Source organism: Rhinichthys klamathensis, unplaced genomic scaffold, assembly GCF_029890125.1.
Source record: "Rhinichthys klamathensis goyatoka isolate OS25496 unplaced genomic scaffold, OSU_Roscu_1.1 h1tg000121l_1, whole genome shotgun sequence".
In the NCBI taxonomy this organism is placed as follows: Eukaryota; Metazoa; Chordata; class Actinopteri; order Cypriniformes; family Leuciscidae; genus Rhinichthys; species Rhinichthys klamathensis.
In genome coordinates this window covers 6,423,887-6,450,205 of record NW_026606658.1, presented here as the reverse complement: position 1 = coordinate 6,450,205, position 26,319 = coordinate 6,423,887, and the positions used below count along the sequence as shown (strand labels likewise).

The 26,319-nt window shown below is 38.9% G+C and overlaps 1 protein-coding gene across 1 annotated transcript in view; it reads right to left on the bottom strand.

Annotated features, from left to right (window-relative positions):
* The window catches only part of LOC130088757 (urotensin-2 receptor), a 35,063-nt gene extending 12,384 nt beyond the window's left edge, over positions 1 to 22,679 (bottom strand). Inside the window, exons 1-2 of the mRNA XM_056255725.1 lie at positions 22,220 to 22,679; positions 20,470 to 21,561 (exon numbers count right to left, since the gene is read on the bottom strand). Coding sequence (XP_056111700.1) covers positions 20,471 to 21,561; positions 22,220 to 22,271 — 1,143 coding nt within the window. The 5' untranslated portion in view covers positions 22,272 to 22,679 and the 3' untranslated portion in view covers position 20,470. The remainder of the gene's footprint in view (positions 1 to 20,469; positions 21,562 to 22,219) is intronic.
* Positions 22,680 to 26,319: the final 3,640 nt, after the last annotated feature.

The window sequence follows — 26,319 nt, the reverse complement described above, 5'->3', positions numbered from 1 at the left end:
AGCTTTAAAATAACTGTTTTCTATATATTATAAAATGTAATTTATTCCTGTGATGGCAAAGCTGAATTTTCAGCAGCCGTTACTCCAGTCACACGATCTTTCACAAATCTAATGTGCTGATTTGGTCCTCAAGAAACATTTTTTATTATTATTAATATTGAAAACAGTTGAGCTGCTTCATATATGTTTTGTGGATACCATGATACTTTTATGATAAAAGCAGCATTTAATTAAATTGGAAATCTTCAACAGAATACATACACAGCAGTATATTTGACTTTACTGTCTCTTTTGATCTATTTAATGTGTCCTTGCTGAGTATTAATTTGGAAACAATATTGGTTGATACTGGAAAAAAACAACCTCACACTTGTCTGCCAATATACGTTGTGCATTTTTGTGACAGTAGAAGTTAAATTGTTATGTGATTTGAGATTTTCCCTTTGAGGTTGGTTTACAATTATATTTGAATAATGTTTCATGAATGGGAGGAGTGGTATCATCTAAATCAACTATTTCTCTTGCTTCATTTGAAATGTAACATACACTCATTACTTATTTCACCTTCATGATAAAATAAAATATGTTCCCGTATGTTTTATCAATTATTTATTATATAAATTAGATGCTTTTAAGGGCATTGGCTGCTTTTTTCATGGACAAATCCCGCAAGGTCCTTTTGGATGCATCCCATGAATTTATAATGTAAAGTTCTGGATCAGGTGTCTCTGCTGAAGTCCTGATGATGGCTAGTTCAGTGAACAGCAGCTAAAGCAGCGGGTGAATGGGCAGAAGTGTGTGCACACCAGTGCCACTGTGTTTTCTGTGTAAGTAAACCCTGCAGTGAAGTCCCTGTCGCTGAGATCAGAGGAAGATTTTTCCCCCATTTTCCATTTCCTTAGTTATTATTGTGGCAAGGCATGGAAACACTAACTCTTTGTTCTTTAAAGGAAAAAAGAAATGCATTTCATGAATCTTGAAAATATATTTTTTTTGGGGGGAGAAGTGTTTGTGTTTTTCCCTTATCTTCCCTTATCTATGTCTTGTACTGATGATGTGTGGAAGGTGAGGAAAAGTTCTCCTCTCTATTTCAGATGGACGGTTCATATGGTACATCATTCATCAAACGAGTGAACCCGGGGCACTAATGTCTGATCCTTGTTACTTCCTCATTCCCTCAATTAGCTCCATCTTTAGTGCTGTACCATGCACACACATACAGACATGCTGACACTATACACAATCTATACACAAAAACATGCACAATACACACGCTCCTCTGTGTGCAGAATTGGACAAACCAATATTGGAAGGAATTTTTTATTATTATATATTTTTTGGACATTTCTGATCTATTATATGGAGGCTTGTTTCCGCCACGGAATAAAACAATTTTTTTTGTTTTAAAACAATATAAACTCATGCAATTCTGAGAGAAAAAAAGGCAGAATTGTGAGATAAAATATCTATAAGAATTGTGTGTATTGTGTGAACAGTGAAGAAAGTCAGAATTGCGAGATATAAGCTCACAATTCTGACTTTTCTCGCAATTGTGAGTTTATATTTCACAATTCTGACTTTCTTCTGACCTTCTCATTATTGTGAGATATAAACTCGCAATTGCGAGTTATAAAGTCCAGTTCTGAGGAAAAAAAGACTAAGAATTGCAAGTTTATGTCACAATTCTGACTTTATATCTCACAATTGTGACTATATCACAATTCTGAGAAAAAAGTCAGAAACGTGAGATATAAAGTCAGAATTTCGATTTTCTCGCAGTCGCGAGAAAAAAAGTCGCAATTACCTTTTTTATTTTTTATTCAGTGACGGAAACAAGCTTCCATACTGATCTTTAGGCACTATATTTTCAAAATAAAATGTAATATGCTGAGTTTAAAATACCAGAGGTATTTAGCATCAGCTCTGACATTTATCTGCAGTGTTTTTAATATGATGGACATCATCTTTAACAGACTTAAACATATTCAAGAAATGTTGAAGTGTCTGAGGAAAAACTGATCACACATCCAGAGAGTCAGAGGTAGTTGGATGGTTAAGTATCATTGTGAGGTTGAAATGACACTGGGGACACATTGAGTTCTCAATCACAACAGGACCCTTGAGCAGGGGTCTTCACCTCAGATTGCTCCAGTGAGACAGCCGTGGCAATTACTCTGCTGAAGGTTGCCGCGGTTGAAAGGCAGGCCGCGGGTAACAGAGCACACAACGTATTCGTCAATGATAATTTACTTTGAGTCCATGTCTGAGCAAAAATACCAGCTGACAGGGACAACCTTTAACTGCCCTATAACAGGGAAGCGATGCATCTTGATGCAGGATTAGAGGTGCTTCATCAGAAATGTGCCTTTTCTGTTTATCATAACTGTGCAACATCTTATACAATGTTGAAAGGATTTGAGAAGTGAACTTCAGTTTTCAATCACAACAACAACAAAAATCGAATAAATATTTTATATTTACTATTGTAATACTTTTGAATCACTTTGCGCTACTCTTCATTTCATTTATAACTGTCAGAACGGCTAAATTTCCAACCTCATTTAAACAGAACCTCTGGGCAGAATGTGTCTAGACTCACTAAGCCCATTTTAGGCTTAGCTGAGCAAGCAATTGAGCCAAAAGCAGTTACCTGTGATGGTAATGGCTATTTATGTGCTTTGTGCAAATTGTTTTGGTGAGGAAGTATCTGCTAAAAACATAAATCTGTCAGTTATCTCATAATATATGGTAGGGTCCAAACGTCTTCTAAATGAAGTAAAACTAATAAGAAATATTTGAGTTTTTTTCAGACAGTAATCCAAAGTTTTAAAATTCAATAGTTTTTCATTTAAAATGTTTTCATTTATTTTAAATAAATGCTGTTCTTTTGAACTGTCTGTTCATGAAAGGATCCTGAAAAAAATGTCAAGTTTTCAAGAAAAATATTAAGCAACACAACTGTTATCAACATTGATGATATATAGTAAAAAAAGGATCATGCGACACTGAAGTCTGTTATTTTAAGCTGTAATAATATTTCACTGTATTACTTAATTTCTGATCAGGCTTTGTGAGCTTAAGAGACTTCTTTCAAAAACATTTTAAAAATCTTACCGCCCCCAAAAATGTGAACAGTATAGGTTCAGTTTGTTCATTGCCATAAAAGGCACAAATACACACTGGTGGAAATTTGGGGTGTTCTTTCTGTCTTCCTTCCTATGTGAATTCCTTTGCTGTAAGTATTGAGAGCAGAAATTAGAGCATAAAACTTGCATCCAAAATTTTTTACACCCTTCTGCATCGGGAATAATATAATTGTTTCCACTTAACTGCTGCATTAATAGATCTTACATCATTATGAAGGCTATGAAATACCCTAGCGAGAACCTTTCTGGGTCATACTTCACTAAAACTGCGTAACACTTACATAATAGTGTCCACTTTTCGATAGTTGTTTCTTTCACATTGTAGTATATTCCACAGTCTTATACTTTCATTTAGTATTAGTTGCCTTAAAATATGCATGGTTATAAAGCATCATTGCATGTGCTGGCATTCTGTATAAATTACCTGACTCTCATCAAAATTCAAGGTTGATGGATTCGGCTGAGCTCTCAGGATCCCGTATTTGTATTTGTTCCAGTTCTGATTCTGCCCAACAGTTGCAGTAAAACTGGAAACACTGCACACTTGCTTGCACACAATTACTTATGTGCCACCCTTCAACAAGCAAGATGACGCCACATACTTCACCATGCAAAACAAAGACAGGGTTCAGTAACACAAGTGGAAAGTATTTCAGAAAAAAATACCCTTGGGAAAACAGAACACATGATGAGACCAAATCGGATAATTAAATACTGTTTGTCTTTTCTCCAGGATATACAATTGAAACACAAGTGGAAATAATTAAGATCTCCATGCAAGCAGCTTTACAGATGTCCTTATAATTATTCTCAGGCAGTCGCACACATGCTTTGGTGAAGAATAACATGTAATTACTGTTTACTTTTAGATGAAACAATAATGTCATCACATGGTCATGTTCTCTGTGTCCTTTTAAACTAATGCTTGCCATAAATAGCCATTGCTCTGAAAACTTTTTTTCATTAGTGATTTTTTCCATGGCATAATGTCTCAAGTGCAGGGATTGGATGGATGCTAATTGGAACACATGATCTTAAAGACCGCAGGTGATTTCTTCAGAGGTCAGGGCTTTTAATGCTCAGAGGAGATAACGGATTGGATGATATCTCCATCATAAGCGGTTTCTGGCAAACAGCTTTGCACAAATTATATGTTTGCAACCTAACCTACATCAAACAAAATCTTAATTAGTTCAAGAGGAAAAATAAACTATTATGTGAACCATTCAAATATTTCCAACTCAGGTTTATACTCACAACCCAAACGATTTATTCACCACAGGTGCTCTGAATAATTACTAAGGATGCAGGAAATACAAGGCAATATCGCAGCATTCACAGAAAGAGCACATCTGTGATTAACATTGCAGAACCTGTAATGAAAAATGCCGCCTTCGTTTTTTTGGCCAGTCCAAGGAAAGTTGGATAAGATAAATCATGTGTAACCCTTGGTGATCTGGCTATAACTGATCATGCTTTTCATTAATTTTTTTTTACAGGATCAAGCTGGAACAGCAGATATATAATTTCAACATGTGAATGATGTCTCTTTTGCACAAGCCACTAAATTGTTCACAACTGAACACGTAAAAGGTCAGTAAAACAAGTGTGTTTCCATTCAGGTGTCATTATGACAAAACCAGACATGACTTTAAAGCAGGCAACTTGTTTATTTTTTAAATTGAGCAAACTCGCATTACATGGAAGCTCTTTACAAACATTCTTTTTTAATTCATTTTGAATCATCCAGTGGTTAATCCAATGTAAATTAATTTTCTGAAAGTCATTTCTGATTACAAAATAGTAGTTAAAATTAAGAGTGCATGTAGAAAGAACATTTTGTTTCCCCTGATACTGAAGAAATAAAAACAGCATTGGACACCACTGACTTTCATTATGTCAAAATCCATCCATTCTTCATGATATCTTCTTTATGTTCCGCAGAAGACGGAAAGTCCTACAGGTTTGGAACAATGAGTTGGTGAATAAAAGATGACAGAAGTCATTTTTAAAACTTTGTGCTAAATGCTACCCTAAACCCTTTCAGCCCTTAAAGTCTACACTTTGTCTAGTGACAATGGCGCATAAACTGTCAGATAGTAAGTTGCAAGAACATGTCAAGTGTGTTATTTGGGACACAGCCACTGTCATGGCATGATTTTATCATCTTAAAGTTCCTCATTGAAATGCAGTTTTATCATATTACGAATAGGAACTTTAAGGCTAAAAGCGTAAGCTGATGTTATTTAAAGGGATAGTTCACTTTGAAATTAATTTTTGGTATGTTTTAGCTTACCTCAAGGGCATCCAAGATGTAGGTGTCTTTGTTTCCGCAGTAGTTTCAATTTTGATATTTTTAGGTCAAACCGTTCTTGTTTGTCAGTCATATAATGCAGGTCTATAGTCACCACCTCAAAGAGCATGCACAGAGAAGTCCAAATTAAACATGATTTAATGACTCGAAAATGTAAGTACACATTGATGGCCTAAGACACGAAACGAGCGGTTTGTGTGAGAAAACGAACAGTATTTATATTGTTTTTACCTCTTGTAACCACAGCCACGTCCATCTGAGGGCGCGGGCGCTCCGGTCTGCGCAAGCGCCTGAGAGCGGCGGAAGTGATCTCTCGCGCGTGTACGTCACTCATTGTGAAAAAAATTCAACGTTGTCTGTTGATACATCAAAATCGTCTTCCATTGCGATTTCCTGTATATCTAAATATGTTTAGATCTTCACAGTGAAAGGTAACACTTCCGAAATCTCGGTGTAAACAATGAGTGACGTACACGCGCGAGAGATCACTTCCGGCGCTTGCGCAGACAGAAGCGCCTGTGCCCTCAGATCACTTGGACGTGGCTGTGGTTACAAGAGGTAAAAACGATAGAACTAATGTTAGTTTTCTCACACAAACCGCTCGTTTGGTGTCTTAGGCCATCAATGTGTACTTACATTTACGAGTCATTAAATCATGTTTAATTTGGACTTCTCTGTGCATGCTCTTTGAGGTGATGACTATAGACCTGCAAGACTGACAGACAAGAACGGTTTGACCTAAAAATATCAAAATTGAAACTACTGCGGAAACAAAGACACCTACATCTTGGATGCCCTTGAGGTAAGCTAAAACATACCAAAAATGTATTTCAAAGTGAACTATCCCTTTAATGCCACTTAGTTTGTTTCATTCAATAGAAGTGCACTGGCTGGCTGCCTTTTGCCGTATAGGAACCCATAGAAGATCTAATTAGCAAAATGCAGGCACCAGTTCAACCTTGTGAACAGATTTTAATACGCCATGCATCAGCCAGGCCCCCACTGATACTCACACATGGTGTTTTTGTTCAGCCAGTAGCAGATCTTATAGTGTTTATGCTTGCCTTTGTACTGTATGTTTTTAGTTTAGGGTTCACCTTCAATCATTATATTTGTAGGATATCTGCCAAGTTTCTTGAGCAATCTAACCTATTGCACCTCATAATATTACACATTCCTGCTTCTTGGACAGTCTATACAGGCAGTCTAGTGTGTAACGGGGGGAGGGGGGTGACGGTTTGGAACGGTGCTCGCTTTCGGGTTGAGCTTTCCGCGACTGCGCAACTGGGGTATAAGTTGCCAGGTTGAGATGACAAACGGGTTGAAATTGTATATGATGTGTGGATTGTGTGAATAATGCATTTAATACAAGATCTGGCAACTGGTCAACATTAGACAAACATATTGGTCCGATTATTCATAAAGGAGTTTGGGCCATGCAAATTACGGGAATTTCCCGGGAGAAATAACAAACCGGGAGGGGTCCGGGAGATAGGGCTAAAAAACGGGAGAAACCCGGGAAAAACGGGAGTGTTGACAGGTATGGTCAGAAGCAGTCTGCGCCATCACTTTCTTTAGGCATTTACCCAAATCATTGGGAAAGATCATTTCTAAATGGCTTAGTCATTCAGCTAAATCCAGATGTTTTCTAGACGTCCCCTGTTGCAAATAAATCATTGCTGGGTGACATACAAATCTATTTGCAAAACAATCATTATGGAACTAATATTCACATTATTAAAATACAATGTATATATATATATATATATTTTTTTTTTTTTTTAAGGAACAGGAAGTCTAAACTAATATGACTGAAAATCCTATTTTTCTCATCGGCAACCAGTCAGAATTAACAGCAGGCAGTCAAAAGTGTTTTTTTAAACATTGAACACACAAGACCACCCAAGAAAGAGTTAAAAAGCTGACGTTTTGAGAAAGGTAACAACTATTATGTACAAGTTACATCAAGTTAGTGCCCAACAAAGGCATTCCCACACAATTGATTGAAAAAAGAGATCTCCACTGCTTGTGTCTAAAGCAAGAATAATAGCACATGTAGGTGATTTTTGTATGTTAATAATTTATTTTAATCTTTTTTTTTTTTTTTTTTTTTTTGCTAGCATATACAGTATACTACAGTTCAAAAGTTTGGGGTCAGTAAGATTTTTTTATATATATACTGTATACTATTACACGTGAGTTTCAGCGTAGTACATTTAGCTTTTTTAGAAACATTTTATCATGTCACATTTTTTCATTAGAAGGTTCACTCACCTCCAAAATCCCAATTTAACCCCTGCAAGTATATAATTGAATAAATGAGGCATGAGCAAATTAAGTGGAGCTCCTAACCGAGACAAATGTTCGGAATATTCCACTAATAATGTTCACTAGAATACTCAGGAAACCAAATTTAGTACAGATGTAATTGTTATAGCAAGTGTTATATGTGGCTTTGTGATGTATTTTGTTAAGGGGTGAGTGATTATTGGGATGCCTCAGGACAGTCAGCTGTGAATTGAAGAGCATATCTCAGGGGAACATGACACAAGCCTGCAATAGGATCTGAGCCAGAGGGCACGAGAACCACATTCCTTCATAAAGCTGCCTGACACCTCTCTCTAGGTCACTTTCTCCTGCAAGGACACACTAACGAAATTCACAGGCCATAAAGAAGCTCTCTCACTAAATATTTCAGTGTGAAAACCCACGAATCAGCGGCTGTCAAATCAGTGTCTTTGGAGATTATCACAGAGCCATATGGGTGTAATGAATTAATTACTTTCCCTTCTTCTACATTATCTATACCAGTGTAAGGTAGAGCATATAGAACATACAGAATAATAACATTAATTCATTCATTTATTTATTAATTTATGCTTGTGCAGTTCAAAAATACAGTTTTAGTGGGTTGTTGACAAATGACATGTACATTTTTTTAAACATAATCAAGAGTTTTGTTTGAAATTTAGAGTATGGACAGTTGACGCACAATTTGTCGATGAACATCCTTTTAATCCCTATGAATATTTTAGATAAATATTTAAATACGTTTATGAAAGGAGTGTGTATTTTAGGTAGCCTGGCATGCCAGACCTACATCAGGATGTAAGGTCTGGGAACTCACCATTACAGGGCTCAATACGAGGGGCGGGATAAACGGTTGTCTTTCAAATTCCCTCTGCACGCAATAGGATAGCGCTACAACCAACCAGAGCAACGAAGAAGGTGACGTAGTCAGAGCGATCTCACACATCTTCACACAGAACACATCTTCCTTTTTTAAAAATGACTCAAGTGCCGTTCTTTGTTCATGTTTCAAAGAAAAACTTAACTTTAAATCATCCAGAGTCGTGGCCAAAGCCGAATCGAAAGACAGCTGTTCGCCAGCAGCAGCAGCCATTCTTTGTTTTCAAGTAGCAGTGAACCGTCGCATCTCTGTCGTCATTATGTTAAGCCCGCCCGCCAACTCTATACACGATGTGATTGGCCTGACTAGAGTTTGGTTTTTCCAGCTCGAAAGTCAACGGAGAGTTGCTATACTACACTGGGGGAGTCTAGGGGGAGTCCAGATTTCTATATTTTAGGGGTTTTGACTAGTTTTTCACCACGTAAAATCCCCTTTTGTGTTCATTATTTCATTGCAAATAGTCCTGCAGTGTGACAAAACAATCTTTATAAGGTCTAAATAATTGGCAAAATGCTGTTAAAATAGTTTTGTATGAAATTTAAAATCTGCAACATCCATCACAAAATTCTTCTTATTATAAAAATGTAGTTTAAAATAATTTTACATAGGGTGTAGCATGTAGGACTGTCGCTGATTAGTGACCGGGTTTACTGATACGGAAACCGTACCGTGGAAGAATACCAACACGTTCTCATCCTTTGGCATCATATAGGTGACACCATATGACATTTCGTCGAAATCTTACGCACATGGCATCCTTTAGCGTCAATATGACATGCACTGTTATGGGTAGGTTTAGGTCTGGGGTATAGGGTTACGGTTATGACGCCTTGGGATCTGCGTCTCATATTGACGCTAAAGGATGCCATGTGCGTCGGATTTAGACGAGCGTCACCTGTATGACGCCTTGGTTTCTGGGTCTCATATTGACGCTAAAGGATGCCATGTGCGTCGGATTTAGACGAGCGTCACCTGTATGACGCCTTGGTTTCTGGGTCTCATATTGACGCTAAAGGATGCCATGTGCGTAAGATTTCGACGAAATGTCAAAAGCGTCACATGTATGACGCCTTGGGATGAGAACGGGCTGAGAATACACATATGGGATTACCAAAGATGAATCACAGCATATGGGGCATCTTGCCCTGTACAAGGGCTGACCAACATGTATCTCGAGTACTTGGCCTGGTGTTGGACGCATCCGACCGCCGAAAGATGATCGGATGAAACTCAATTCAGGGTTCGCCAAGTGGAGAACTCACCTGGAAAACAAAGAAGGCATTCGTATGTTTGCCCAAGTGAGACCCCATTTGTCAGTCGACATAACATTGTAGTTACTGATAAAAAGGGAACTACTGATCAGTATCAGTATGAGGCAGTATTAAAGTTGTGACAATTCTAAGCCAGCCTGATATCTCATGGTCCTGTAAAGTGACATCTAACAGGAATTAAAGTGTGAACTGTGTGTTCAGACTTCCCCCATACATGATTATCCCTTTAGATTTATCATGCAAATCACATTCCACAGAAAACGACAGTACCTCTGTGCAATAAATAATCTCCATCGCACTGTGATTATCAGTTTAGAGACCATGTGGCTTGGACAGCATACAGCTGTTATTCAGTGTCTGTGTAAAAGTGCATTCGTTTTTCCCATTATCCTTTCAAGGCTGAAGTAGGCACACAAATAAATGCACAGATAGACCAGTTCCATAAGCCATGATTCATCCTCAAGATCATTTACCATGAAAGCCTCCAATCTCTTGCAATTTCGAATATTGGGGTCCAAAAAGATGAGAAATCTTAATATAGGCTACAACTACATAAACCACTGAGCCTGCAAAACCTTTTATTTCCAGCTGAGATAAACTGAACTGATGTTCTTCCCGAACATAAACAAGCAGTCCAGAACAATTAAACAAGTGATTTGTTCTGCAACAACAGTCATTTTACAGAGGACAATGTGTTTATAAGTTAACTACAGAGAGCATGATCGCAGCACTGAATCTCAAAGGCACGAAGGCCACACAAAGGCTGTTTGCTCAGACTTTATTTGTCTTTCTTGGAGTGTGCAGACCATATATCATATCTAAAGTTCCTGCTGCCTTAATGGTTCTAGCACCTGAGAGAATACCCATTGCGGCAATGCCCTCCCTCTCCGAGCACTTACAAAAACAAAACCACTCAGCGCGCAGCACCTGGAATCAGTGTGGAGCTATAACTCTCCTAAGAGACACCCTGCCCTATCCTGTGTTCCTTGCCCCGAGCTTGCACTGTGGCATCGTCCCAGCTCACAGTTTTCCTCTTTCCGCTCCTCCCGGACACTCCACATAACTCTAATTATTGGCTCACCCTGCTGATCCCCATAAGTTCAGCTGCAACACCTTCAAGGACTTCCTCTCCATTCAAAACAAGCCCGAAAGCTGCAGCTTCACCGCTCTGATCTTTGGGAAAAGAGAAACTCACAGCATGGGCCGCAGATATAGGATTATGGTAAAATTAGGAGCTGTGAGTGTTTGTATGGATGTGTTAATGTGTGTAACTTACTGGAGCCATCAGCAATATTTTCAACTTCCAGAAAGCCCTAAGAAGTGGCCAAGGGGAAATAGTAACTGTTCAGAAATAGCAGGAAGTGACTTTTGCCTCTTGGGACTGTTATATGTGTCTTTATTTGTGCTGTAAGTGGCTTTTTGGAACACCATACATAAGATGTTCCTACTTCCTCACAGATAGCATAGAAACAGATGTCATGAGGAATCAAGGTGTCTCGGTGACGACACCACACAGTGTCCTAACCAGATGCAAAGCAATGAAGCTACAAGCAATAAAAGGTATGTAAATCTGAAAGTTTTTGTCAGTTGCTTGTTTAGGTTTGCAGTCACGTCTATAGAAGTTTGGGAGAAAGGGCTTGTGGTTGAAGTTATGGGGGTGGCCAAGCCTGGCAGAATAAGGAAAACTGAGAATCATCTACAGCACCTTTAAGGTCAAACACAATAAAATTTCACATTCCATTTCTGGGAAACAGAAGTGTCAAAATAGAACCATTTCAAAGTTTGCTAGAGTTCTCAAGTATAAGGTGACTTTAAAAGTAGAAAAGAGAAAAATCAGGTAAAACATGCATTTATAGTAGTTTTGCTTCGTCATTGTCTTGGGTGTTTTGGATTCGTTCCTTCGTTTCTTCTGCAGAACACAAAAGAAGATAAACCATTTTTGTTAACACAGACTTATATTGTATTGAAAAAAAACAAAACAAAACACTGACATTTCTCAAAATATATTATTTTATGTTCCACAGAGGAAAGAAAGTTTAAACAGCATAGGGATTCGTTTTTGGTTGAACTATCGCTTTAAGGGAGTCAAACGACATTGCAACACAGAAAGATCAGGGGGCATCAGCAGTATTGTTATGTGTTTCACAATGACCTGTACAGACATGGACATGCACTTGCAGAAAAGAAAAGATAGACAAACACAGGGTCAGCACACAGTGTACTATATTTTTGCACAACATAGAGTAATTTGTTTCTGTAAGTAAATACACCCTACTCTGAATCTTTGTTTTAATTGCCTTCCACCTGTGGAATGCAGAATCTATAGGGACAGAGCTGCTGTGCTATTTCATTACTGTTGCTTTGTGGATCAAATGACCCATGTGATCCAGTCCCTCATTGAGGGTTTCACATGGCATTGGGAAACTCACACATCTTGGCTAACAAAATATACTCCTCAGCTATTGCAGTAAGCAAATGTTATACCAGGAAAAGGCACACACTGCTCTGAGAGAACATAAAGAGTCAAGTTTGCAAGCAAAATAATAATAATAATACATTTAATTAATTATATAAAAAATATCAGTATATTGTGGCATTGTTTTATGTAACATTTCCATAAACAAGTCATTTATGTCATAACTTTAATTTCAGACAAAAATTGGCCAATTAGTTATTTGTATATTTCATCTCTGCCAACTAAAACAGTTCAAGAGGAAGCCAAACACAAGCTTTGCATATCAAACAAGCAATGCACAGGCTAAAAATCCGTTCTAGAATTGATATTTCTTCTCAAACCACTCAGTAATCTGCAGATTATTTTGTTTTGTTTTTAATTAGAAAAATGCCAATAAAAGCAATTGCCCCATGCATTCCACTGTGTATTTTCAAACGCCCTTGCAATATGTAATCACACAGAACTATCCACAATGTCAATCACACTTGTTTAGTCTAAATCATTCTTAAATGTTTTAAAGACTCGGCAAAAAAAAAAAAAGAAAAAAAAAAGTTGTTGTTAGACACAGGTATGTGGAGTGAGGTGGGCTAAAAAGAGTGTTTTCATTATTAGTTACAATGGGAACAGAATCTTTTTTACATATAAATATAGCCTATGTTCACAAAAACTGTACAGAATTAATTTAAAACTGAACAAATATTGAATATGAATGCCGCTACTTCTCTTTAAAAAGCTTATAATGATGTCTTCATTTTATACTGTTTGTCTGGTCACCAGATGAAAATATTTTGGAACTAAATCAACCTTCAATTCCAGGGAATACATTTTAAGACAGTTTGTATCTGTTATCTCCTCACATTTGGTATTTTCTCAGCATACAACAGGCCATACTGTATACTGTTTTCACTTATTTTGAGGGGTAGATCTGGTGGTGACATTATTGATTATCTTCAAATGAAGAATCCCTGGACAGCATCCAAACTATGTTGTGAATACATGGAAACGGCACGATTCATGACAACAGTGCTGAACTTTTGCGGCTCAAATTTAGTGAATCACATCTGCTCATTATTTCTTTTAAACATCTGCTTGTAATTACTATTAGCCCTGACTTTTCTCATCAATTGTAGGCTTTTGCAACCAAAAGGTTGGCTTTAAGTAATTCGGATAGACATTAGGGGTATGTTTGTATATCATTAACAGGACTGCATAACAACAACTGATTTCTGAGGGAAATATAATAAAATGCATAATGTCTTTAACATGAGAATGTATACCTGTTAATGAATATTAGTTTAAATTCTGTGATGGTTAATATCTTTGCTGCATTCACATTCTGTTTCGGTGCTCCATGTCAGTAAAGATAATGCTTAAGTAGTATTAATGGATCTCTCTGACCTCTAATGCCTCAATTTGTTGATCTTTGTAATCCCTGTTCTCTCATCTGTCTCTTGCCATTGTAACGCCCTTGTCTCAAAGGCTTAGTCATGCTCTGAAGAACATTCCTTAGTTATCCAAGTGGCCGAGAGTGCAAAACCTCAGTGTGACAAAATGCTTTTTATATGATATCTACCATTATCAGCCCATGCAGTAAAAACCCCAGCACACATCCTTATTGGTAGCAAAGGCACTGAAGAGCTTCTTCTTCTTCTTCTTCAACTTCTTTGTCGAACATTATGCTGGGAATTTACTCAGAATGAATTATGCTTGCTGTTTTTGAATTTTGAATAATGTTTTTTTTGTAAATCGTGAGAAAATTGATATTTTAACCAAGGAAACGGGACGTGTGAGCAGGGGTGAAGGAGTCGCCAGTCAATGGCGTCATATCCGCGTTACCCTCGGTTTCTGCTCGCACTGCCATAGTAACCATGGCGACAGACGTGGACACCTGGGTTATGCCTAGCAGGACGCTCACGCTGTTGTTGTTTTGTTCAAACATTTTGGTCCATGGCAAGCAGACTTTAAGACAAAAAGAGGACTAAAACCAAGATCAACATCTTTCGAGATGCCGAGAGCTCCACGTCCGCGACTAACTTCGACTTGACAGAGACGCGAGTGTTGCATGTACTTTATTAGACACTGGTGAGCAAATGTAACGTTACGTTACATAAAACTAATCAATGTGATTTAGTTCAACATGATAAAATGTTAGAATATGATCAGTATGTTATTCTAATGTTGATCTAGCTTACTGCTAGTCTCACATAGCCAACAAACAACCTAATTAACAACATTCAACACACTCAAATGCCGTTTAGTGTGATAGTGTAACTGTTAGAGCAAGTGAAACAGCGCTGCGTTACCTCAAGTTTAATTTGTCTTATAAACTGACCTGTGTGAGTATTAATTCAGCACTTGCGCGTAGTTCGGTAGAATGAAATGTCCTTATTCCTTTATATCAGCGGGACTCGCGTTGCGTGTGACGCTGGTATACGTCTCTCATTAGCAATCGCGCCCTGCTTCACACTACAGTCATGTTACAAACATCAATGTATTCATTCATTCATAAAAGTTCCATCAGCTTGATGACAAGATCCATAATTCCGCTTAATTCTTTGCGTCATCAAAATACGCCTTTGTTATTGTAAGAGGTTAGCGACCCCTGGTGGCGAAAAATCCTACATATTGTACCTTTAACTTGCATACACTGCCTATGTTGTTTTAGCACACAATTTACCCAAATAAGTATACAAATCAGCAATGTGCATGGTGCAGTTCTCTTGCATTAAATATATAATATAATATCATATAATTCATATAATATAATTATTGTTTAATGTATACTAATTTTATTTAAAAATTGTGACAGGAAAATGAGGCTTAGTTTTGAGAAAATGGTTAAAGTTTTTGCAGATTATACCTGCCTTTGTAACCTTAATCATTTTCCTTTTATGTTTGATAAATGAAAAAAAAAAAAACACAGACAGAGTAGTACTCTCTGTAATCTCTCACCCTAAAGTCACATTTATCATTCATCATCTTAAAACATCAGGAAAAAACAGGCACAAGGAAGTATTAAAACATCAATCATTCAAGCGTTTGTTTTTTACATTGCCAAAGCCTTGACAAAGCACTAAAACCAAAGCTTCATGTAAACTTCTCAGCATAACATGGCAAACCTCCGGTGGATATCAGAATAATCAAGAGAATAAAACAAACTCATAGTTTCTTTTCATCTGAAATGGGGACAAATTTATAGATGCAAAGATAAGAAGTGTAATGTTTCTTAAGTTGCATAACAAAAATACTTCCCAGTGTTTGCGAAAGGAAAGAGGTAAGGCTTATGGGAAGGAGCTGGTCATTTTGGCACAGCATGCCGAGTTTCCTGTACATTTTGACAGGATAAAGACGAAAGGGATCTGAGCCGCACTGATTACTTCTAAAAAAAAAAGTAATTAGCACAGATGTGTGCATTAAAACTAGCAAGGTGCTGAGTGAGTGATGGCGGTGTCAACTGACTGTAATGGCCTGACCTTGTAGAAGCTCATTCACCTCACCTCGTAAGACGGATACTGCGGTAGCCTGCCGGGTGATGGAACTCTGTGTCCCTCTAATATCAGAGAAAACCACATTCACCACTGTCCTCTTCAAGGGGAAACCCTGACACATTTACAGTGCTCGGATCAATGGTGGAACAGAAGGAATCTGTGGGCCTGTAAATAGTGATCGATATCTCAGTATCCCACCTAGAGGCACAGATCATAATTAATGCAGAACAATGGATTGTTCACAAGCGTTCATACAGTATGTGCGAGATAAGATGCTCAGACCGGGTCACTGGATAGGTATTTACAAGCATGAACACAAGAGCAACGGGGCCTCATAAACTCAGCCAGCTGTCCTGGGTCGGTCAGTAAGCTGCTGCCGTTAACAGGTCTTCAGTGAACCTGTTTCTTGATTCATTTCCATTACAACCTATACACCCACACCTATCGACTGGGAATATAAAACGATGCAACCCCATCGTGTATAGCAAACAAATGCATACCTTTCAGATATCCTGACGTACCCAGAATTGTGCAATGTTTGCACTTGCAGTCAGTTTTAATTAGATAATGTAGGCAGCTCTGCGGCGTGTGTATAATGCATAATGTATTTGTAGCTGGGGCATAATCCGACTTTGCAGTATCAAAACTTTATAAGACATATTCAATAGTCAGGGAATATTTTGATCCACTACCTGCTGATTCTCATTTTCTTTAACTGTTTACCTACAGTTTTTTTTTTCCATTACAGCCCATGGCACAAGAATCTCACTCACTCTTTACCAAATAACGTTAAACATTCAAATCTCTCTGCAGTCACTGCATTTGTATTTCACTCGCCCAGCTCTCTACTCTCAGCTGTTATCAGTAGCCCTGCAAGAAAAGCTCAGCATATTTCAGCAGAATCTGTCAAGTTCTGCACATCCTTCCCCCATCCCTTGAGCTTTTATTTACAAAATTCTTTGGCTAATATAATAATGCTTTCAGCTACCAATACTGCTCTCAGCAAGAATGCAACAAATTACCCTGTTTTTCTTTCACAACTGGGGTAGAGAAGTGTGCAGATTTGTGGTATCAATGTGAATTATACATCAATTATGATTGCTGCTTTTGCACAACATTGATTACTGAAAAGAGCCAGGGTTATTTTTATAGAGTATGATGGAAATATGTGCCATTCTTCTTACTTTTGGATTTCAAAGATCATAACAGTTCATCATCATGCAATTGTTCTGCCAGGACTATCTCATGCTAGGCTCAAGATGGTCTGGAAGAGCTCCTGGAATATATGAGATGTATTGATTTGGATCCTTATTGGATCAGTACCAGATGAATCAGCCCACCGTCTAGAGTCTAGACAAATAAGGTCTCTCACTCGGTGACAGAAAAAGATTGGTGTCCAGATTGAAACAACTAAGGGGGTCCTTTTTATTTACCTTTTATTTAATAACTTTGTCAAGGTGAGCTTAGCAAGTTAGGGCTTTGCTGGGGACACTTTGACTTTGCGTTTCCTTTTGATTTGAATGCTAAATGTGACTTTTTAAAAGTTATTATCTAGGCCTTAAGTAAAAGATTATATGGATGCAAATTCAGGTAAATGCATTCTACTGTCACAGGCTATTCATGTAGCTAAATTTACTATGCAAAAAATAGATAAGCAGCAGGTAGCAATTCTAAATGTAAATGTTGACCTTCACGTTTTGGTTGTTTGGCAGAATGCCATGGAAACGTTATGTATTCATTTATAATTAAATTAAAATTGTTGATAAAAAGACAACGTGTTCATATAAAATGATATATTATATGATGAAGATAAATAAATACAAATATATGAAATAGCTCGTATGGTGAATTCAGAATTATTTCATGTGATTTTGACATTGGTTACTGGTTTCACAAACAGGGCTTATATTAAGTCAGGATTAGGCATCTAAGTAGCTTTTAAAAATGTGCCTTAGAAAAAAAAACATTACTGGAGTGCATATTGAGACAAAACAATGGCACTGACATAGTTTACTATTGTTTCTGTTAAGACAGCTCAAACATGCATTTTAGTCTGGGACTACGCTTAAGTCTTGTCTGTGAAATCAGGCATAGAACTAATATGTGTCACCTTCCTAATTATAACGATCACACCCTCAGTGTTGGTGAATATTTAAACCCAAGGGAAGAGCAATCATTACGTGTAATGTTGATTTAGTGTCTGCACCAAATGGAGACATGGCAGGAGAGGCTGTTATAGAGGACAGGTTATTTTTAGAGCTACAGGGACACACAGGTCTTCCTTCTGGCAATGTCTATCACTTCCTAAATGTGGGTCATGTGGCCCACCAAACACAGATTTTGAAAATCCACCCAAGAGGCAAATATTTTCATTGCTCTGCTGACTGATTTCCTCACTCAGTAGTGCACTGAAGTTAGACAATGCAAGCAAAATAAGATTTTGAGGGGAAAAAAACAAACAAAATAACAAGAAACTCAACAAACTGTATAGACCTGGGAAGTGGTGAAATTGTTATCAGTGATTCAATCGACTGTTTGATACCTTGTTCAGCTCTCAAGTTGTGTCCCCCTCTTTTTCTTTTTCACTGTGAAAAATAACTGTGCACTTTTTTTTAAACTATCATTCCAGTACTTTTTGTGTTTATGTTTTTAGATTGTATTTATTTATTTATTTTTTGCTTTTACAGTGCTTGTAAAAATAATGAAAATGAAAGCTTTAGCTTAAGTTCTGCCAGGAAGACTCAATCGTTACGTCACTTATTACCTTCACATCTAACCAATCATGTTCTAATACTTGCAGTATATCGGTACTTACACATGTCTGAGTTCGCAGATGTTAATGCAAACAATTACCTCCATCCACCCTGCCACTACCAGGATGGTCCCTTCCCCTCAATCCTCCCCACCACCACCAAGATAGTCCCTTCCCATACCTCCCAGGGGGTCGGCTGCGCCCCTGGCTTCGTCTTCAGGCAGGATATGCAGATTCGGCTACCATCGGATTGCGAGCTATGGACGGGGCCTACGCCAAAGAACTTTATAAATATTTGCTTGCTGGGCTGTTAATAAATATATGCTTTTGTTACATCATTTTATCTCCAGAGTCTTTCTGGTAGAATTATTGTTATGACATCAGGCTGCAGTATATGTGAAGTGGAGTTCTAATGCTCTCAGTAAATAAGTATCTTATCTGAGATCATTTAGTCTATTTATGATTATTTTTAATATAGACCAGTTCTTATAACAGTTTGTCTGGTGCTCAGAAGTCTGTTTCATAAATTATAGAGAAATTAAATAAACCATAAACATGCTGTGATCTTTTATTTTATTTTATTTATTTTATTTTTTCAGTAGCCTACATTATAATAAGTAGTATCTTCAATTTGGAGACTGAACTCTTTTCAAAATGAATGATTACAGATTTTGTATTTATGATACAAAAACAGATTCTGATAATAACCCAATGAAGAATATTAAAATTATGTTACCTGTTGTATCTTTAGTAGACATTAAAGAAAACCTAATGACAAAAGTGTACGCCACTGAAGCAAAATGAAAAGCTGAATAAGACACACTGAAAAACAAATTGGATCTGAGAGAGCTTAATGAATGGCCTATAATAAAGGAGCTTTTATATGTTCTTCCCTCTCTCCTTTCTCTGCTCTTTTTAAATTTTGTTATTTTGATGGGAAATTAAAATAAATATTATGATTAGATAAAGTTCTAATCTGGGGGAGTTTAATTGTTTTTTTTTTCACTGAGTGATTCCAGACAGAATTATTGCAGAAAGTGCAAGTAATTTATTGTTCTTCCTAACTCAACCTCACAGCCCATTCCAGCCTTGTTAGAGCTTTATTCTTTCAGTCTACAGTCCATTCATAAGATGCGGACATTCAGTATCATGTAGATCATCTTGAATGTAGCAGGTCTGCTGATTGGAGAGTAATTTAGTGCTGTGATCCAATCAGTGGAACCCAATTATCATGTAGCCTATTTTAGTAGGCTCAGACCTGCAGTTGCACTATGACCAATTATCTATGAACAAATTACTGTATTGAGACATAAATGACATCATAGTTCTGTTTCAAAATGCTTTTTTTCCCACAATATTTGATCTACTTAAATCTGTTGTAATTTGCAAACATAACATATTTTTATAGGCATGAAATAAATTAAAGATTTTCATATAATTTAACAGAATGGTGACTCATCAATTGATAACATGTCTCCTACTCAAAGTATTTTTTCATGTCTCTCCAGTTCTTCACCTGCATTTTCTAGTCATATGTGTACTCTTGAACAAGGCAATTTAAAAAATAATAATACGCAACCAAAAAAGATTAATCAAGCATTTCAAGTTCTCATATATCATCTGTAGCCCTTTGCAGGGACACGTGCCGACCAGAAAATCCCAAAACTAAAACAGTCTGGCCCTGGCTTAATTCAAAACGGACCTGCTGGACTAAGCAAAGATGAAGCTAAACTAGAGAAAATTGTCTTTATTCAGACAGGATCTTTATCTTTCACATCAACTTACAGTAGATTGTCTGGAAAACCTGCATGTAGTTCCGATAGAAGGCCAACAAGACAAGGTCAAGGACCTACCTCAGAGACTGCTGTTGTTGGTGCGAGATGTATGTGCGAGAACAAAGCTCTCTGTACACTGCTGACTGCTGGAGGACAAGGAGCGACGGGGCGACCTCTGGAAGCGGTTCCGTCGGTTGAGGTAGCTGCCAGCCGTCCAAGTCCTCTGTCTCTTGCGAAGGTACTCCTTGTAGTTCTTGGTGAGCAGGGTGTAGAGGAACGGATTGATGCAACTGTTGCTGTAGGTCAGACATGTGGTCAGATAGTTAATGTTGCGCTTGGCCTTGGTGGAGAGATCCAGCGTGGGCTGGAACTGACCAAGAAGCTGCCAAATCCAGAAAGGTAGGAAGCAGGCCCAGAACAGGAGCACAATGGTGAAGATCAGATACAGGACCTTCTGGTTCGGGAGCTTCTTGGTCTGCTTGAAAGTCTCAGTCTGGGAGATCCAGTAGGTTCGTGCCAGGCGTATGTATAGGTACCCGATTATCACCCCTGGAGCCACAATGCTCGTGCCAAAGAGAAAGGAGATGTAGATTTTATATGAGAGAGGGCTCAGTGTGGGTTGACACATTGGCTTGGAGCTCTCCGTCATCAGCTGGACGCTAATGATCATGGGTAAGGTGAGAATCAGCGAAGCCGTCCACACCAGAAGGGCGATTGCTTTTCGGTAGCTCTTAGAGCGTTTGACTGTATCCAGAGGCTTGAGTACGGCGAAGTAACGTTCTGTGCTCATAACCGTCAGGGTGAAAATGCTGGCATGCATGGTAAGGAAGTCCATGCTGATGAGGATCCGACACCCGGCGTCTCCAAAGTACCATCCCTTCAGGAAATGTGTACACACTACAAATGGAATTGTGAGTAAGTAAAGCAGATCGGCTAGAGCCAGGTTGATGATGTAGATGTACATAGAGGCTGCCGAGCGCATGGAGTGGCACATGACCACGAGCGTATAGATATTTCCAGACACACCCACCAGACACATTAGGGACAGGATGGTGCCAATGGTGAAGGTGGCAGCCAGGTCTTCAGTAGAAGCTTCTACTGGACGCTCGGTGGCATTGGAAATCTTTTCCACCATCGCCACTATGGGCTCCATTGACACAGTGGTCATCTCTAAAGAGGAATTGATGGTCAAAAGTAGTTAAAAAGTTGCAACATAAATAAAATAACTAAAAACTACATTAAAATTATTTTAATCGGCTGTGTACCTTCAATTCCTAATAATAATTTATATATTTTAACCCATGCTGTATATTAGGTCAAACATTTTAATATGAATTTAATTCCAATTATAGGCTTGTTTCATAAGTTATAAATAAAATAATTATTTCAAATTAGTATAAAACAATTTTTTATCCTATAGTACAAGCTTAGATATATTTAATGTGCCTTACATTCCTTTTAAAGGCTTGTTTTGTAAGTTAATAAAATAATTATTCAAAAAAATATATAAAATCATATTTTAACCTTTAGTGTGCCTTAAATTCTTTAAAAAAACAACAACAACACACCACTCCTATCAATGAAACATTAAGTTGAGAGGTGGGTTAACTTTCCCACTTCTTAATATAATTGCTTTAAAGTCTGCTGATTTTAATTAACTATTTATATCAAATGATTAATACCTAAGGATCAAATTAAATATTTAATATATGAAACAAGTCATTGCACCCTACAATTAATGAAATATGCTCATCTACCATAACAGTTAGGGCATTTCGGACAAATGATCTCCAGAGTCAAATGTAGTGAAGAAAAAAGAATGCTTTACCTTGATTGAATTCCACAGATGGTGTAGCTCCAGGCAGACAGACGTTTAGCATTTACAATGAGTCCAACTCATGATTTCTCTGACGAGTTTACTCAGGGATTCCTACCACGTTGTCAGCAAGAAATCCTTGAATGGCAAAATAAAACAATTCCAGTGGACCAAAAAGAAATTACTTAAGCTCTGTCATGTGTGTTAGGACACACAGATCACGTCAATAAAAAAGCACAAATGAGATTGGCAGGTGCTTCAGCCATGTAAGAAAAACTTCTGTTATTCTTCAGCAGAACACTCACTATATCACAAACCTGAGTGACAGATAAAAAAAGATCCTACAGATTCAGAACAACCAAAGAAAGTGGTACTAGGGGGGAAAAAGGGCAGAATCCTCTTAGATGGATATGCCCAAGGAAGCGATCACTTTGAGCTAGATTTCGAAACCCTCTCCTCCACTGACAGAGTGCATGCCTACAAGGGGTAGAGAGAGAGAGAGAGTGCTACGCACACACTAGCATAGAGTGGGAGGGGAGATGAGTGAGAGAGGAAAGGAGAGGGAGAGAGAGCGAGCGAGCGAGAAAGATTGGTTGGGGGGAAAGCATTGTGAGGAGGTATTCTGGAAATGTATGTGTGCGTGTTATTTGTGAATGACTAATGAGCTACTACCTGCACTCATTCATTCATCTAGCAGATATAGGAGATTGGCACACATGGGGATTCGTATTACACGTTTGTGTTTCTGTGTCTCCATAAATAATAATGAAGCACAGAACATAATGTACCATAAAAAGCTGCCCTCACAAAACAAAATCAGCAGGCATTTGAAGCAAACAGGTTTAAGGTGAATGTTTTTTGACTGAGGCAATTTACCCTTCACTTCTGTCAAAGTTCCTGTTAGAGATGCAATCAAAATTTTATACGCTTTGATGTTCCAAGGTAAACATTTTGCAGAGTTGATTTCACATAATAAGCACCGACCGAGTCATGACTGGCAGGAAGTGGGTGTAGTGCTAAAATCCTTTACTTTAAAGATGGCGTTTTTTATCCCAAAGTTCATCCCTCTAAAAATGGCTTAAAAGACTATTCTCAGCAGGTACTTAATAAATACCTGGGAGTTTTGGGCACTTTTATGAAAGAAAGCCAGCCTTGTTCGGTTTTTCACAAAGATATGTAAAGAGAAGAATCCACATTAAGAGCTTGTTTACGACTCTACTGAAGGATGTCGAGATGGCATAAATTTAGAATGAACTTTATACAGAATACTCCCCCACATTTTTACTGGATCTTCTTAGTTATGAAGCAAACAAGTTTTCTCCCTTTTTTTCAATATTGAAGGGTTTTTTCTATAACAAACCTTTCTCGGGGGAGGGGGAGCAAAAACAATTATTAACATTTCGCAATAAGGTTTAGTTTATTAACAGTTAATGCATTATGAATAATGAAATATCAGTATATTCTACAGCATTTAAAAATATACTATTGTTCATTGTTAATTCATGTTTGTTCAAAATACATTCATTATAATATTATATCCATCAGTTGTTGATCAGATGGTGTTAGACCCTTCCAAGTCTGTTGCTCCAGCAAAAGATTGAGTTCCCTTTCGAAGGGAACTCAACAATACGTCATTCGACGCTATGGGGAAACGCCTCAGGCGTGACAGGTGTCTGAAATCACTATCAAATCACGTCAATCACATTGACCGGCGACAGCCCGTGAATCATTAGCGTGAATGATTAACGTGCGACCTGGAAGTATATAAGGGCGCCTTGCAAACATGACAAATCATCTCATCGTCTTCAGGGACTGTTTTGTCTGTAACTGCTTTGAAAATCAGGTAATTATGAAATGCTTTCAGAAGTGTGCAGACCCGTGCCCAAGATATTTGTAGCCGGGTGACACACGTGAACTGTGCATTTTTTGTCTGGGAAGGAAGACGCGCACAGGCGGTTCTCGAGGGAACTGCCTGTACAAATTGTGATCGCGCCTGTTCAGCATCTGGATGTCACAGCTGAAGCTTGCCGATCGCCTTGAGAGGGGTGTAATCCTCTCAGACGATGCGGCGGCTGATGAGAAGCTGCAATTGGATGAAGTTTTAAAAAAAAAGGGAAAACTTAGTCCGGCAGCAAGCGCTCTCCCGGACAAACAGGAGATGGCTGATGAGGGTGGAAATAATAAAATATTTTCCTGTATCTTCTCAGCCACCCTGCCCCGTGTATGCTGAGCTGGTTGGTATTATAGAACGCGCCGCGGGCAGGCTGCAAAACAGCTGCCGTGGCTGCTCGTTGGGGGAGAAATCGCTCGCGATGAGAGCGGTTTTTCCCCGGTCATAGAACCACCAGCTCAGGTGAGCCTTTCATTTCTTCCCGATCTCATACTGAGATCGAGAGGACATGGAAGAACCCATACTCTGCCTGTATCCACCAACATCAGCGGGCTAGTTCGCTGATGTTGAGAGGATAGGAGAGCGTGGGTATGCGTGGATGGGAAGAGGGATCTGAGGGAGGTGATCCGGCACAAACGCACGTTGCGTTGGTCTTGGATCATCTTCCCTGAGGGCGTGATTATATCTTTGCCTTTTCCTCTCTTCCCCGACTCCCCAGGCGCTTCTTACATCAGGCCTGAGGCTGGGCTCATGGTTAGAACAATGTTCTGATGGCCCGCCTCGGCTTGGTTAGTGAGAGTGCCTCTTTCAGGTATGTAAAGGTGGTAGACCCCATGTTCATGAAGAACTGTCTGGTGAGTCTTCACTTTGCACGCCGCAGGTGAGCTGCTGGTCTTTCAAAGAGTATTTTTTGTGATTAAAAAATAATATATGTCCCTCTTTACAGACCTCGTTCCCTGTATAGAGTTATGGGACCATGTCAAGGTAATAAGGTAAGAGAACTTTTTTGGATTATCAGGGCCCTGAAGTTCCCCGTTAGGTGGCCAGAATGATAACTATGTTAGCCTTCGGGCTATTAGCCACCTCAGGGTAGAGTAGTTGGTCTCTCTCTGATAGAATGTTTTCTTAGAGTGTTGACTGACGCTAGAGCTTCAGATAGATCTTATGTCCGGCCCATGGGACCGTTTGACTTTTCTGAGTATTTCGCCCCTTGAGCTCTGTTGAGTTTTCATTAGGTTGAGCGTTCTGCAGCCCTTTGTATGGAATAATACAGACTATATTCTTTAGTAGGCTGTGGCTCCTCTGAGCCCTCAGATAGATCTATGCTTACAGGTTGGCCCTCACCAGGGCCGCCTCTGTAGCTGGCCTAGGCTGTGCCAGGGATATTAGAGGCGTTCTGCTAAAATTAGCATTTCTTCCTCTGACCCTTCACTTTGTGAATGTAGGTTTTGGCATCCCTGTATAATCAGCCTCCTCCCATGGGAGTCGTTAGGCCAAGGCCCACCCCCTTCTCTGCATTCTGGGGTGACTAGAGTAATGCAGCGTGGTGCAGAGGATGGTTTATAAGGACATGGTAGGCCTCAGTTAGGCCTCCGTGGTATATAAGTCCTTTTGAGCAGGGTTAGGCCGTCTTTCGCTTCACGAAGAAGACTGAGTCTCCTGCCCGACCCTGCCGTGCAGAACTGGCCTACGGATTTAGGCCGCCAGTGTAGGCTTCACTAATACCTTGCTGAGCTACTGCTCAGGCTGTGGGTTGTAGGTGGTTGGCTTTCATTCAAGCCCCACTCCCCTAGGTTGGGCACAGATGTTTTTCTGTTACCCCTAGAGCCGCTGGCAGGCCCGCACCCTGGTAAACTCAGGGTGAGGTGTGAGTATTCCCCTGTGATTCAGGGTAGGTCTGAGCACTTCACTCCCAGTTCTGTTTTTATCCTACCTCGCACTACTATGGCTCGGGTCGAGTATGAAGTAAGCCTTCACTTCTTCTTTGGTCGAAGTTCGCTCCCCTGAAGCCAGAGCATTGCCCTGTGCTGACGCCCATGCATAGATGGTAGGCCCCTGACTAACTGGGGCCTCCACTGAGGCAGAGTGGCGTATGTTGTACTCCCCTTGTTCTAAGGGTATTAGCTCTCTATGCTGAGTACACTGCCATGGGCAATGTGATTAGGCACCAGGATGCTGTAGGCGCTGTGTAAACAGCTTATCTGCCAACGAGGGCTGCGCC